This window comes from Pseudopipra pipra, chromosome 4 (genome assembly GCF_036250125.1).
Source record: "Pseudopipra pipra isolate bDixPip1 chromosome 4, bDixPip1.hap1, whole genome shotgun sequence".
Lineage (NCBI taxonomy): Eukaryota > Metazoa > Chordata > Aves > Passeriformes > Pipridae > Pseudopipra > Pseudopipra pipra.
This window is the reverse complement of record NC_087552.1, coordinates 42,419,944-42,433,403: the sequence shown is the minus strand read 5'-3', so window position 1 is coordinate 42,433,403 and position 13,460 is coordinate 42,419,944. Positions and strand designations below refer to the sequence as shown.

At 41.0% G+C, this 13,460-nt stretch overlaps 1 protein-coding gene across 1 annotated transcript in view; it reads right to left on the bottom strand.

Moving 5' to 3' along the window:
* WWC2 (WW and C2 domain containing 2) overlaps nt 1-5,981 on the bottom strand; it is a 101,401-nt gene extending 95,420 nt beyond the window's left edge. The window contains exon 1 of the mRNA XM_064652602.1: nt 5,504-5,981. Coding sequence (XP_064508672.1) covers nt 5,504-5,634 — 131 coding nt within the window. The 5' untranslated portion in view covers nt 5,635-5,981. The remainder of the gene's footprint in view (nt 1-5,503) is intronic.
* Nucleotides 5,982-13,460: the final 7,479 nt, after the last annotated feature.

Genomic DNA, 13,460 nt, shown 5'->3' with positions numbered 1-13,460 from the left:
ATTAGTAAGTGGAAGTAGAGAAACCTCTTACCTTATTTTAATAACCTCAATTTCATGTTCAAGTATAGAATTTTAACCAAACAGCTGAAGATAAGTTATTTAACTGGAAAAAACCCCAAGAACTGCTAATGTCATCCGTACAGATCTCTAAAGTTGTAAATATTTTTCCCTACTTGATCTATATATTGATCCTTGCCTGTAAAAATGAAAACTTAACTCTCAGTCATTACGCCAAAGTAAAATCAGTTACTCTTCTCTGAAAACAGAATTCTGAAGTATTCTTTCATTTAACCATACTGTGGGGTAAGACAACATATCTAGCAAACAGCTTAGCTCCATTCATTTGAGAAAAGGTCTATTTTCCTTCACATGTACCACTTCTCATTAAGACTTATGTTGTGCAAGACAACTACTGTAACACTATATTGTAAGTCAAGATAGGTTTTAATTGAAATAGCTCTAGTAGGCAAGTACTTCAGACACAGGTCTGGATAAACCACAATCTAGACCACTTGCCCCACTTTACATACCAGGTCACAGTCCTTGGCTGTAACCAGCAGTACATACTTTGCACACATAAGCAAATACTCTGCAGCATTTCCTGACTTATTAACTTCACATGCTCTGAGATGAAAGATACAGTACAGCCCTATCACTTCCAGAGAAATAAAGAATAAAAGTGTTATCTCAGAGTTAACATACCCATTTTCACTAATGCTAAAAATCAACAACACACAGCCTCAAGCAAATGACAGACTGGTTAAAAAACCCACATACACAATCACTATGTATTTTAACAGTGTCTGATGCTATCACAGCTATATCAGCACTGCAATATTAGAATTCTGCTTTACACTGGATAAACAAATGAAGGTGTCAGAACTTCAGACACAGCTAGCCCCTCACTGCACGTTCAGTACTTGCCTCACAGGTTTATTTTCAATAAATATACATCAATTAAGTAAAAGCAGTCCCCAACCCATCACTGAAACCAGAATGAGATACCAGACAGTTTCACAGGGCACATGCACATTCCTGAGCAGACAAGGAGGCAGGAACAAATTGCGTGGAATTAGGATAAAAACCAGCAAATGATACTACAGGATGAAACCAAGAAGAAAAAGACATTTGGGGAGAAAAATTCTTGTCCTATCTCACTACAGGATTATTGCAAGCTGTACACCTCGGAGTGCTATGACTGGAAGTCTTCTACCACACACCCCTAAGCCACAGTAGCGTCCAGGAAAGAGACAGGATCAAAGTCCCTCTCCTCAAATAACTTAAACCTCAGTATCTTCACTCTTCACAGGCTCTGCTGTTTACAGGACAAGAGAAAGCAAATTCCAATGAGAAGGTAAAGAACAAAGTGCCCTTCTTTTCTAAGGGAAAAGTGCAAGCAACACTTAAATTTCTAAAATTCAGACAAATCCAATCTTGCACAAGTTACAGAATCCCATGCTAAAAACTGTAGTGTTTTCACCTCCCCACAAGCCAAAAGCAGCAATGGAAACTAAATTCCCTATGCACACAGAAAACTCTTTCGCTGCCTCTTAACTCATAAAGTTCTCTGGTTTCTGCACATCCGATGTTCTCAAGCACTTTCTTGGTTACACAGCTAGCAAGTACTCTACAAACATTCTAGCAAAACCATACCATGAACATTTCAAAGGTATAAATACATTTTAAACAGATTTTTCTCCTCAGTGGAAAGCAAAGTGAGGACAGAAAGACAGCGTAGTTTTGTTTTCATACTCCTTACCACTGATAGGAGTGGGACAGGAGTGCAGATAAACATTTAATAAAGATCACTTGTAGCTTCAGAATTTGTGATGTAGAACTCATTGTAGCCAAGCTATTAAAAAAAAAAATCATCTGTTTTGAATCAGTTGTGATCAGCAGTGTGCACTGGATTATTTATGACATAGAAACCAAGATATGAGAAGCTCTGCATTCATGGTAAGAAAACCAAGCTGAACCAATCAAGAAAACTGCTGAAAAATTCAGGGTATTGAGATTCCTGCTTCCCATTTCACTCCTCATTAGTGCTTTATTCTGTTGGTTCCACTAAGAAATATAATAAACATAAGGCCCATTTACAATGTGTTGAATGATGGAAAAAAAGAGATATTTTCCTTTTCAAATTTCTGTCCCACCCCAAGTGCCTCTTAATTGTCTATCAGAAAAAGAAAAGAAACAAAAACACATCAATACCTTACCATATCTCAGTATCCCAAGAACCTGAGTTTCAAGGGAACTTCAAAGAAAAGTATGAATCCTCTAGCCCTTTCTTCCCTTTTCATCTGGCTTGTCCTCTTCAGTCCATAGTTGTATTTCTACAACTTTGTCAAGGATACAATTGATATTTTGGGCTACTCCCCATCTTACAATAAAACGGTTTCAGAAGAACCATCAAGACTAGTAAGTACTCAGTTTGCTGTAGTGTGATGGAGTAATAAAAAAAGAAATCATAACCATATATTTAGTGAGTGAAAATGTTACTACAACTCTCACATTCTTGCCTTTATGTTTCTCTTTCTCATACTTTATATCTTAAAGTGCCCTCTCTTTTGGGCCACCAGTCTTCAAAACAAATCAGAACGGTACCCTAAGTGTTTGGAGAGAAAAAACACTGCTGAATAGTAGAAAACATTAAAACCCCCTGACCTTCCACAACACTCCTAAAACACAACAAGCCAAGTCACTCTTGCCCTTGAAAGAGTGAGATTCTATAACATCAGTGGGATTACTTAGATAAATGAAGTGGGCAAAACTGGAAACAGAGCCCCAAGCTTGAAGCTGATGTGAGGTTTTTTTCCACAGTTGTACGACAAGGCTATAATCACATTAACAAACCTGCACCATCTAAGCACTAACAAAAAACATATACTATCAGAACAGTCTAGAAAAGAACATGAGAAAAAGCATCACTATATTAAGAAAAAAACAACAACCACAAACACAGAATTTTCTAAGAAGCTTTGAAATATGGCATTTCCAACATCAACTTATTTCTAGATATGATTACTTTAAACCATTCCTAACTGTGCTCAAATACACCTGGCAGCCCACAACCATATGACTAATGTCTCACAGCACTAGTCTTTGTGAGACAAGTATTTGTATCTTCTAAATCTAAGAGGATAAAAATTATTTAAAAACATCAGGCATGACTTTTCTATGTAATCATCCAGGGAATGCAGTGTAACATTAGAAGGAATATTGTCCATAAAAACTTATCTATTTTACACTTGCTTTACCAATGAAAGATTTTAGGAGCCCATGTACATTCCACAAGTACATCATGAAAACTTTATCATCTCCATCAGAGAAAATAGCAAAAAAGTCCTAAAGTATCATCAGACAAGGGAATGTGTTTTCAGTCCTTCTGTAGAGGCCACTACTTTCATTTTGACAATTTAAGATACATTTTTGAAACAGCATGAATCCAGATTTTATTGTATTGACAAACTTGGAAAATCACTTCTCAATTTTTTTGACAGCAAGCTCTAATTATGTCCTGTATGGTTTCCAAATGTATATTCTCTAAATAGCTGGAAGCGAAAATGGAATCTGGAGCAAAGCCATCACAGGGCTTTCATGCATTTCTTATTCATTTTTCCCAAACAGGTCACCAGTATAAATACTGACTGGAAACAGGGATATTGTAAATACAAATACTGCAAGTTGCACATTAAACAGGTTTGTCAGTCTCTCTTCTGTGCAGGCAATTCAGTTTCACAGTTGAGCCATGTACACTAAAGCATGGATTCTCTCAAGCACCTAGGGCAAAATTCCTCTTTTTGTTTGTTTTGCATGACTGACACAGGTTAACAATTATTTCAAACACTACTCTTCTGAAAAAGGTCTTTATAATCTGTAATGAGAACTAAGGAAGTAAAGTCTCAGGACTTGATTTCTCTTTCACCTGTAAGATATTAATGAAACAATATTTATTCCATCTCTATAGGATGGCAAACACACAAGTGTTACTCACTTTGCTGTCTACTCTGTTAATGAGAGTGAAGATTCAAATTTTACCATCCAATACGTATAGTCTTGAACTTTTCAGGACTACAGAATGCGTTAAAAAATTAAATTAGTAGTATACTCATGAGGCAGTATTATAACAAGTGAACTCTGGTGTCACAATTTTGCTTTACTTCAATTATACCATCTTCTATTCTGCTTTGAAAACACAAATTAAAGGTCTAAAACTAAACAAAACTTCATATTCACTATTTCTAGGGACAGTAAAGCCAGAAGTTTTATAGTGCCTGCATTAAAAAAAAAAATCACCTGAGAAGGCCAGGTGTAACAAATAACATTGTCCTGTAATAACTTACCACCTCACTAATATTTACAAGGTAATTAACATGTTTTGAAGTACAGAGAAATTTAAGTATTAAGTTTGCCACTACTGGAATTTGCTGTTATAGCAAGTGGGACAGAGCAGTAGGCCTTACACAGCACATGATGCTTGTCAAAACTTTCCTATGCAACTTACAACCAGCAAGCTTCGTGACAACTACCTTTTCTAATTTTATCTGAGAAACATAAGCCAAGGCCCTCATTTATAATTCAGTGCTGCTTGTTCCATAAATTTATAATGTCTTTTAAAACTTTTTTATAATTAGGCTGCACTGTTTTCAATAGCAACATCATACTTCATAATATGCACCAAGTTTTGGTTTCTAATTACTTTTCAGCACCGCTTTGGACAAAATATACGTTTTACAATAGGTATCTTGTGCGCCTGAGATCCTGCTATTAAAAACAGCATTGAAGCCGACTCTAAGAGTCACTAGCATCCCTCACCAGCTGGCAGACGTGCCCTGGGGCGAGCAGCCTTCCCGCTGGGTCCTTCGCTCGCCGAAGAACTTCCACAGGAGGTTTACAGAGCTCAGACCAGGGAAGGGCAACAAACACCCTGGGCTTCGGCGGGCGGGGAGTGAGCGGATTTGGGCTTGCTGAGGCCTAGCGAGCGCATGGGGCCTCCGCCAGCCGCGGTCCTTCCCCCCCAGCCCCGCACAGCGCTCCGGACGGGCCGGGGGAGAGGGGGCACAAGAGGGGCAGGCGCCCGGGATGCTCCGCCAACTGGGAGGGAGGGAGGCGGCCCCTCTCCGCAGAGCCCGGGGGAGAGGGACGGCGAGGAGCCAGCGCCTCCGCTTTGGGAGGGACCCGCAAACTTTGGTACCTGTCGGAACTCCACGAACGCCAGGAACCCCTGGCCACTCCGGGAAGAGCTCTACGGGCTTTCCCTCCAACCCCAACACGAACTCGGACTCGGACTTAGTAATAGTCTATACCCACGCAGGCAGGGGCTTCTCCTGCCCCCCCCCCCCCCCGCTCCGCGCCCCGAGAGGGGACCCCCTGGCGCACCTCCAGTCCCGAGGGGACCCTCGGGCGCGCCCCCCGCCCGTCCCCCCGCCCGGAGCTGCCCCGGCAGCGCCGCTCCGAGCCCAACCCCGGCCGGGCCTCGCCGCCGCCCTGCCCTCGCGCCCACCTGTCCCGGGGGTCGATCCAGCTGGTCTGCTTGGTGTTGTGATCGATGTAGAACACTTTGCCGTCGTAATCCCTTGCCTCCTCCCAGCCATCGGGTAAGGGGAGCTGCCCATTCCCCGCTTTCCTAGGCATGGTCGAGCGGCGGGAGTAGCTGCTCCATTGGGACAGAAAGAAAGACGGGAAGCGGGAAAAGCCACGACCTGGGCCGGGGAAGGGGCCAGGAGCGGGGGCTCGCGGGAGCCCAGGGAAGCCCTGTGCGGCGGCCGGGTCTCAGTCCACCATGCCCGGGATGCCGCCTCGCCCGCGCCGGCCGGGTCAGGGCTGCCGGCGGAGCCCAGCTGCCGTCTGGGCGCGGGGAGCCCGGCTGAGCCCCGGGCGGCCCCGGCCGCCGCTCATTAGCATGAGATTAGCATCCATCTCATCTACATGCACATTCCTCCCGCCGCATTCCTCAGGGTTAACCCTGCCCGCGCTGCCCGCCGGGACGGGCAGGCCGTGGCCGCGGATTCGGCACGGGAAGCGTCCGGCGGGGCAGCGCGTAGGGCAGGACGGCGGGGGAGAGGCTGCCAGAGGGACCCTCCTGCTTCCATCGGGCTCTGCCCGGGGGCTCGGCCGGCGCGAAGGCAGGACACAACTCCCTGCGTTAGACGAGGGCTCCGGCGCGTCCCCGCAGCCTGCCGGGACACTGGGGAGGCCCGGGAGCCGGGGCTGCCCCGCGGGAACAGCAGCGCCACGGCACGACGGACACCGGCGCGTCCCGTCCTTTGTCTGCCAAGTTGCCGCGGCCCCGCACTGGGTAGCGCAGGCGACTTTATCGCGGGGGATGTCCTGGCCCTGAGGGCTCAGGGAACGCGCCCAGGGAAAAGGCAGCTTTGCCAGTGCCTCCATCAGTCGTGGCGGTGTCGAGTTCCCTGTCCCAGCCCTTCAAGGCGCGCTAACCTCACTTCACATCTTGTGAACTCTCCCTAAAAACTCCAGTAAGGCTCAAGGGTTCCCAAAAAGAACCTTCACGTTTAAAATACTTGAGTTCAAAATTTAAATTAAAAAGTGAACTCTTCTTTAACCTTGGAAGTACCTAAACTTAGTGTCTTTAGTTTTGGTTTTATGTGCTTATTGGTTGGTTGTGGTTTTGTTTTGGGTTTTTTTTTATAACAGAAGCATCGGTGGAAAATACACGTACACCATGTGTGCCCTGAACCCTTGTGGCCTCAAAAGCAGGCAGCTAAGTCGCATTAAGTATAGAAACCAGGTGTGAGTTACTGTGTGTTTATCTCGCATTTGCCACAGGAGAAAAGTATCCCAGGCCGGTTACCATGGTTCAGCTGATAGAAGGTAACTTAATGAGCTCTATTAATTTGCATGTGTATCTGATTCCCAAGATCTGGCATCAGAAACAGAGCATCTATGGGGGAATATGACTCTTTAGTTTAGTGGCTAGGACTCCGAGGTAACCCAAGTCCCTGTCCCCTAGAATATTTTATTTCTTTTCATTTAAAGTTACTGGTTTTAAGTAACAAAATTTTCCTGGAAGAGGAAGTATGTGACCCAGAGCTGTCTTTTCTTATTTTCTTTTTAAGTCTATTTATCTACTCCATTATAGCTGTCTAACATTCAGCTCTACGAATTCTTCTTCAGAGACAATTTACACTTATTAAGTACTGGACTTGTTCAGTGCATAACAAGTTTTTGCATTCTGCTTCAGAGGCCACGTATCTGACAGGCATTGAAGTAACTAATTTACAGCTCTCCAAGTCCTACTGTTGATCTGCTCCTAAACAGAAAAAAGTACCAGCAAGATATGATTTTAATTTAGCTAATTGTCAATCTGGTACAGGTAAGACCTTTATTATTTTATTCATTCTACTTATTTTACTGTGTAACACTGTCTCCACATGGCCCATATGCCTTCCTTCAGATTCTCTTGAAGATTTTACTTTGATATCTGTTATAGTAAGGTCAGTAAGTCAGTCAGTCATGGCTAGGCTTTGCGAACAAAGATTAAGGTAATGTGCAGTGAATATTAAGGTAATGTGCAGTGAAACTTCATACGTGAAAAAAGGCCCTGGTAGTTAACGATGGAGAAAAACTGAGCTGTCCTAACTTCTGGATATCCATAAGAGTTCACCCACTTAGGGAATGCAACAGGATCATTGAGAATATTAAGTTTCAGTGAGCTGATTGGTTTATAAAGACCAGTCTTGTTTTCCATCAGTGTAAAAGAACCCCACTTTTACTAAGCATTTACATTTGTGTCTTTTTAAATAATCTACTAAATTTTATAAACTTGTGACATCCTACAGTGAGAAAGTACATGTGGCAGTTGTGGGACAGGATAAACTGGATTTCCTTTTCTCATTTAAAGTTCAGTTTGTGTTATCAATAAGATATTTCGTTATGTAAGTTGATAAAAAGCTATAGAGGATATACTTTTCTTCCTGAAATCAGTTGTACAGCTGTGTCACCATCAAGGCAGCCAGACCTACATCTTCGATTATTGGTCAGATGAGATACACAGGGATGTGGATCTGATTTAGAAAAAACTTCTCATCAGAAAACATCAATATTTTAATTTGCACAACAGATAGAAATTGCCATTCTTAAATTTTTGGAAATAAATGCACTAATATCATTGCATAATTGTCTAATTTTTATGTATATGCTTGAGTGTCTATATACAGATGTGCTTACACTTAAATATAAACTATTGCATGGTGTTAAGCTCTCTTTATCCGCCCTCTAATTTCCATTGTTTGAGTACTTCATTGTGTTTGCCTCTACAGTTAGAGTCTACAGTCCAGAATGTCAGTTTAGGACTACTTAGAAATGACAGTATTTGAAGTCAAACAGACAAAATTAGGTATTATTTTTGTAAATAGACCTTTAAGATTATCAGTGAGAACATACAGCTTTTTGAAGGACTGCTATTGTACAAAATGCGATCCAATTATCCTCCTAGGTTTTTGTTCTTTTGCAATTTGGACTGATAGAAAATAATTTCTTCCACTACCCTGTAATATTTTTTTAATAAATCTAGTAAAGGAAGGCAGAGCAGATGTTCATACTGATTCTTTTTAGCCTAAAATATGCTATAAATTCTAACTAGAAGTAGTTTTTCAAGTATACCTCCTACATCTCCATTGATAACCTGCCTAGCATGTTGTACTGACATTGTCAGCTGACAGCATACCACAGATTGTTTGTCTTAATTGCGTAAGACAGCATAGTTCAGAAGACATAAACATGCTTTATTCAAAACACAGAAGGGTGCATAGGAAGGAGGTGCCCAAAAGCACAGAACAATGTAGCTATGGCATGAACTTAAGTATCTATCAGTAAGTATGATAAACAACAGGATGCAATCAACGAAAAGGAGTTAATCATTCCACTCTTTTTCTTTGCATGTTTAACCAGCCTGAAGAAAGTCCTGTTTTAAGTAGTACATAGTTAAAAGATTGAGCTAAAGGGAATTAGAATAATACCTATGTTGTGTCAGCTAGAAGAAGAAAAAATGTTTATGTGAAAATTCACAACACAAGGGTGGAAATGGTTGTATCCAGAACTGGGGTCTCCAAAGGCATATACTTGTATCCTGTCACATAACATACCCTACTCCAGTCTTTACTAATGTAATTAATCTCCTGATACTCTCTGCTTGCTTCTTCTTTCACAGTAAATCTGTTCCTGGGACTGACTGTAATCAACAGACGTGTTTGTACCTTGTCCTTCCCTATTAAGAGACTCCCTTAACTTGATGATCCACTAGAGTTTTGTCCCTGATGAAATTTACAGCTGTTAGAGCTCTAACTTGTACTGTCCACAAACGGCTCTGAAGCAGGAGCCGCAGGTGTCTCCCTGAAAATCTGCATAGTTCAGTCTCCACTGCTTTCACACAGAATTTCAGTGCAGAATGGACTATGAAGTATGATGACAGAATTAATTTCTAGACACAGCTGACAAAAATGTTTGAAAATATGTATTGGTTATGTTGGGTTTTTTTAAACACTTAAACCACCGAGTATGGACAGTGAGCCTGACTTCTGTCACGTGTAGCTACTGTAGAACTCTCAAAAAATAATCAATATTTTCAGCATTTTAAATATTTATTTGTTTAACAACAGTGAATTTTATCTGACAGCTATGTTTTCAAATAAAAAAAACCCCACACCAATAAATATGACTCCATGATGCAGTGAGATTTTTTAGTTTTAAAAAGGGTTTAAAAAATCCTGTAAAGAAAAAGTGTACATGCATGAGGGAGGAAAGAAGGAGGAGTGCTGCTTTTACTGTTGTCACCTTCTAATGCATGTATACATCTGAGAGTAAAAGATACTGGACTAATATTGTTTCTGGTTGAATTTATCATGAAGCTCTGCAGAACTGATGGAGCCAGATAATGTTTACGCTTACTCAGCTTTTCTTGTTATTTCAAAGCCTGCTCTCTCCACTTAAATTCAATTGCTTAGATTGTTCTACAAAGACTTCCCAAAGTATCAGCAAAAAAAGGCCATACCAGATTCTGCTTCAAATGAATATATACTAGCTTTTTCCTTTTTTTTTTTTTTTTTTTAATTTTGGCCTTTTTTCCTTTCTTTCAAGCATGTATAGGAGAAAGTAATGAGCAATTGCATGTTTTGAGTCCTTGCAGACATAACTAAAATCCTATGTCTCCTAGTAAGTGCACAGAACAATTTTAACTGATTGTTATTCTGATTAAGAGTTTAGAGTAGGAAATGGAAAGTTTAGAATGGAAATGATGTGGTATGAGATTTGCCTCAAACCTAGCTATGGAAATGTAACATTTTCATGATAAAGTCTTCTCAAGCTTGTCCCAAACCACTCATTAAACTGACTTATCATTGAGTTCTGTTAATTTTGATTTGTACTGCTGAAATGTCTGTGGACAAAATAAAAAGGAGATGAAGAATTTTGGTTATTCCAAAACCCCTGAAGTGGTTTTGATGAAGTCCAAGTTAGTCTCTGACTCATATTCCCAAAAAATTCTTGATCCAGTCTTGGTATTACATCTTCCAGAGTAACACTCTCACTCTATTCTTTGTGTATTTCTGATACTTGTACACACATTTAACTGTCCTACCTTTCATCATATCTATGGAATTACAGTGTCTACTCACTGCTGTCTAATGGCTTTGGAAAACCGCAAAGCATGCCTGGTCAGCCAAGAAGGTTCCCACGAGCCTGGTCTTCCCTTTTGGCTGCATGTAAGAAAGAAGCAGGCCAGCAATAGAGGGTATGTGCTCATTGGCAGGGAGGGAAGAATGGAGGAGTTTCTCAGTAAGAGCTCCTTTGGCAGTGAACAGCAATTAATTTCTTCAAGTATTTAGGATCCTCCATCAAGCAGTATCCAAGTTCACAGGTTTACAGAGCTAATGCTTTTAACAGTCTCTCTCTACTGGTACAAGGATTATGTGCTCCCACCACAGCCAGTAGAAAGGACTTAGTCTATGCTGTGTTGTACCTAAGGGGGCACAACAGATGAAATACAAAAAGTAAAGTTTTAGCAATAACATTCTGAAGTACGTTTCTGCTCTGTCATACATGTACTTTCAGAAACACCGTGCAGTGAATGAAGTAGACTTGAGTAACAGAGTATTTAGCGTCTGCATTACAAAAGAAAAAAAGATCCTCTGACTGATGGAGAGGCTTAGGGAACATTTCTTCTAACAAATAAAAAATCTTATTTCAAATGCAAAGAAGTATGAACTTGCCGAACTATAATGTGAAGAAAGTTCTTTTCTCCTTTACCCACTTTTCATATCTTCTTTCCCCTCAAAAAATACTGTTTTTTTGCATGAATACAAAGTACTTTGATGTTTGGCCTGGCCAACAACAAAGTAACCTCAATCCTATCTTATTGCTAAGTTAAGCTAAAAACTGTGCTGCAATAATAAAATTTGAATCTGTGCAAATTTATAGCAAAAATGGGACTGATGCATTAATACCAAGATTTAGCACTTCTAGACTGCTAGAGGTATTGCTGAATTGTATGAATCATTCCATGGCAATTTCCATTCTAGTCTGGTTATCCAAAACAGAGAATCACAATGTTTGCACTTTTTGGAGGATTGAAACTATTTGAAGAACACAGCATGATACTATTATGTCCACTTTGTAGTGGACATTAAAAAAGAATCATGTTAAGTGACATGATGGAATAAAAAATACCTAAATGAAATTGGATAGGGATTAGAATGTAAGGTGCTTTCAGCTCCTGAGCTGAAGCTATTGAACTGAATTGTGTTATTTTTATTATTCCAATATGTGGTCTCAGGAATACTTTGGATAAGCTTTCTTATCACAAGAAAAAGATTATAATTCACACAAAACCTCCTTTTTTTTTGGTATCTCATTCCCAGGTAAAATGTGTATAAAAGTTATCAATTCCATATGGTCAAGCATGTGTTATGAAATGATTGCATCCATACATGACAATACTTTGAATTTCTCAGTGGAAAAACAAAACAAAAGCATAAATTGTAGTTAGCTGTACTTGTGTGGTCATAAATGAAATATACTAATAAAGAAACAACCTCCAACAGCATAAGAAGATTACACTAAATAATAAAAAAAAAATTGAATCTAGGCAGTCTGCAAAATTCAAGTACTAAATAATGATTAATCCTCAGAGTATGAAATGTCAGAGCTGTTGCTCATAACCAGCTGTTCTATAAAGGTGTACAAGTAAAGCAAAAGGATATATAGTTGATGCTTATTCCAAAGGAATCACAGAATCATGGGATGATTGAGGTTGGAATGGTGTTGTCTGGAGGTCATCTTGTTCAGCCCCCCTGGTTGCACAGGGCCACCCAGAGATGATTGCCCAATCTCCCAGGACCAAGTCCAGGCATATTTTTTTAGTATTTCCAAGGATGCCGATTCACAGAATCACAGAATATGTCGAGTTGGAAGGGATCCACGAGGATCATTAATTCCAGCTCCTGGCCCTGCGCAGGACCATCCACAAGAGTCACACCATGTTCCTGAGAGTACCCCCGGGCTCTCATCCTGCTCCATTGCTTGGTAACCCTCACAGGTAAAAGGTGTTTCCTGATGTTCAAAGGGAACTTCCTTGTCTCAGTTTGTGCCCATTGCCTCTGGGCCTGTGACTGGGCACCACTGAAAAGAGCCTGGCTCCATTGTTTTTGTATTCTCCCTTCAGGTATTTATATACATTCATGAGATAAAACTGAACCTTCTCTTCTCTAGACTCAACAGTCCCACCTCTCTCAGCCTTTACCCATATGTGAGGTGCTCCAGTCCCTTAATTGTCCTTGTGTGGCCCTTTGCTGTTCTCTTGTATGGGGAAGCCCAGAATTGGACCCTGCACACCAGGTGTGTCCTCACCAGTGCTGAGTAGAGAACAAGGATCACCTCCCTCGATCACCTTGTATCACCAAGGATCAACTGTGCCTGGAGCGTGTACTGGTGCCTGAGGTTTTATTCTTCCTCAGATGCAGGACATTGCATTTCTCTTTGTAGAATTCCATGAGATGCCTGTTTGCCCACTTCTTCAAGTCTTTAAAGGGCACAAAAGCTTGCCACATAATTCAAACACACCAAACCAGAGAAACTGCTACACTGCAAACTGGCTTCTTAAACCATAGGCCGGAGGTTCCCCTTCAAGCAAGCAGCTGAATGTTTGGAATCAGTGCTGCCTTCCCTTTAGTCTCACTTGGCAATCAGAACAAGAGATAAACTGCCTCAATACTGCAGCCTCTGCAGCCGTCTGTGGTTATTGTGGACGTCATCACTCACAAAAGACCTTGGTTCTTCTATGGAAGCATTAATACATGACTGTACAACTCAATATGCCACCTTCAGCAATTGAAACAAATAAAAGTAGGGGGGTTTAATATAAAGAAAAATGGTGGTTTCAAACATTCAGAAACTCTCTGATCACTTAACATTAATACCTTTTTTCTGAAACATAAATGGGAAAG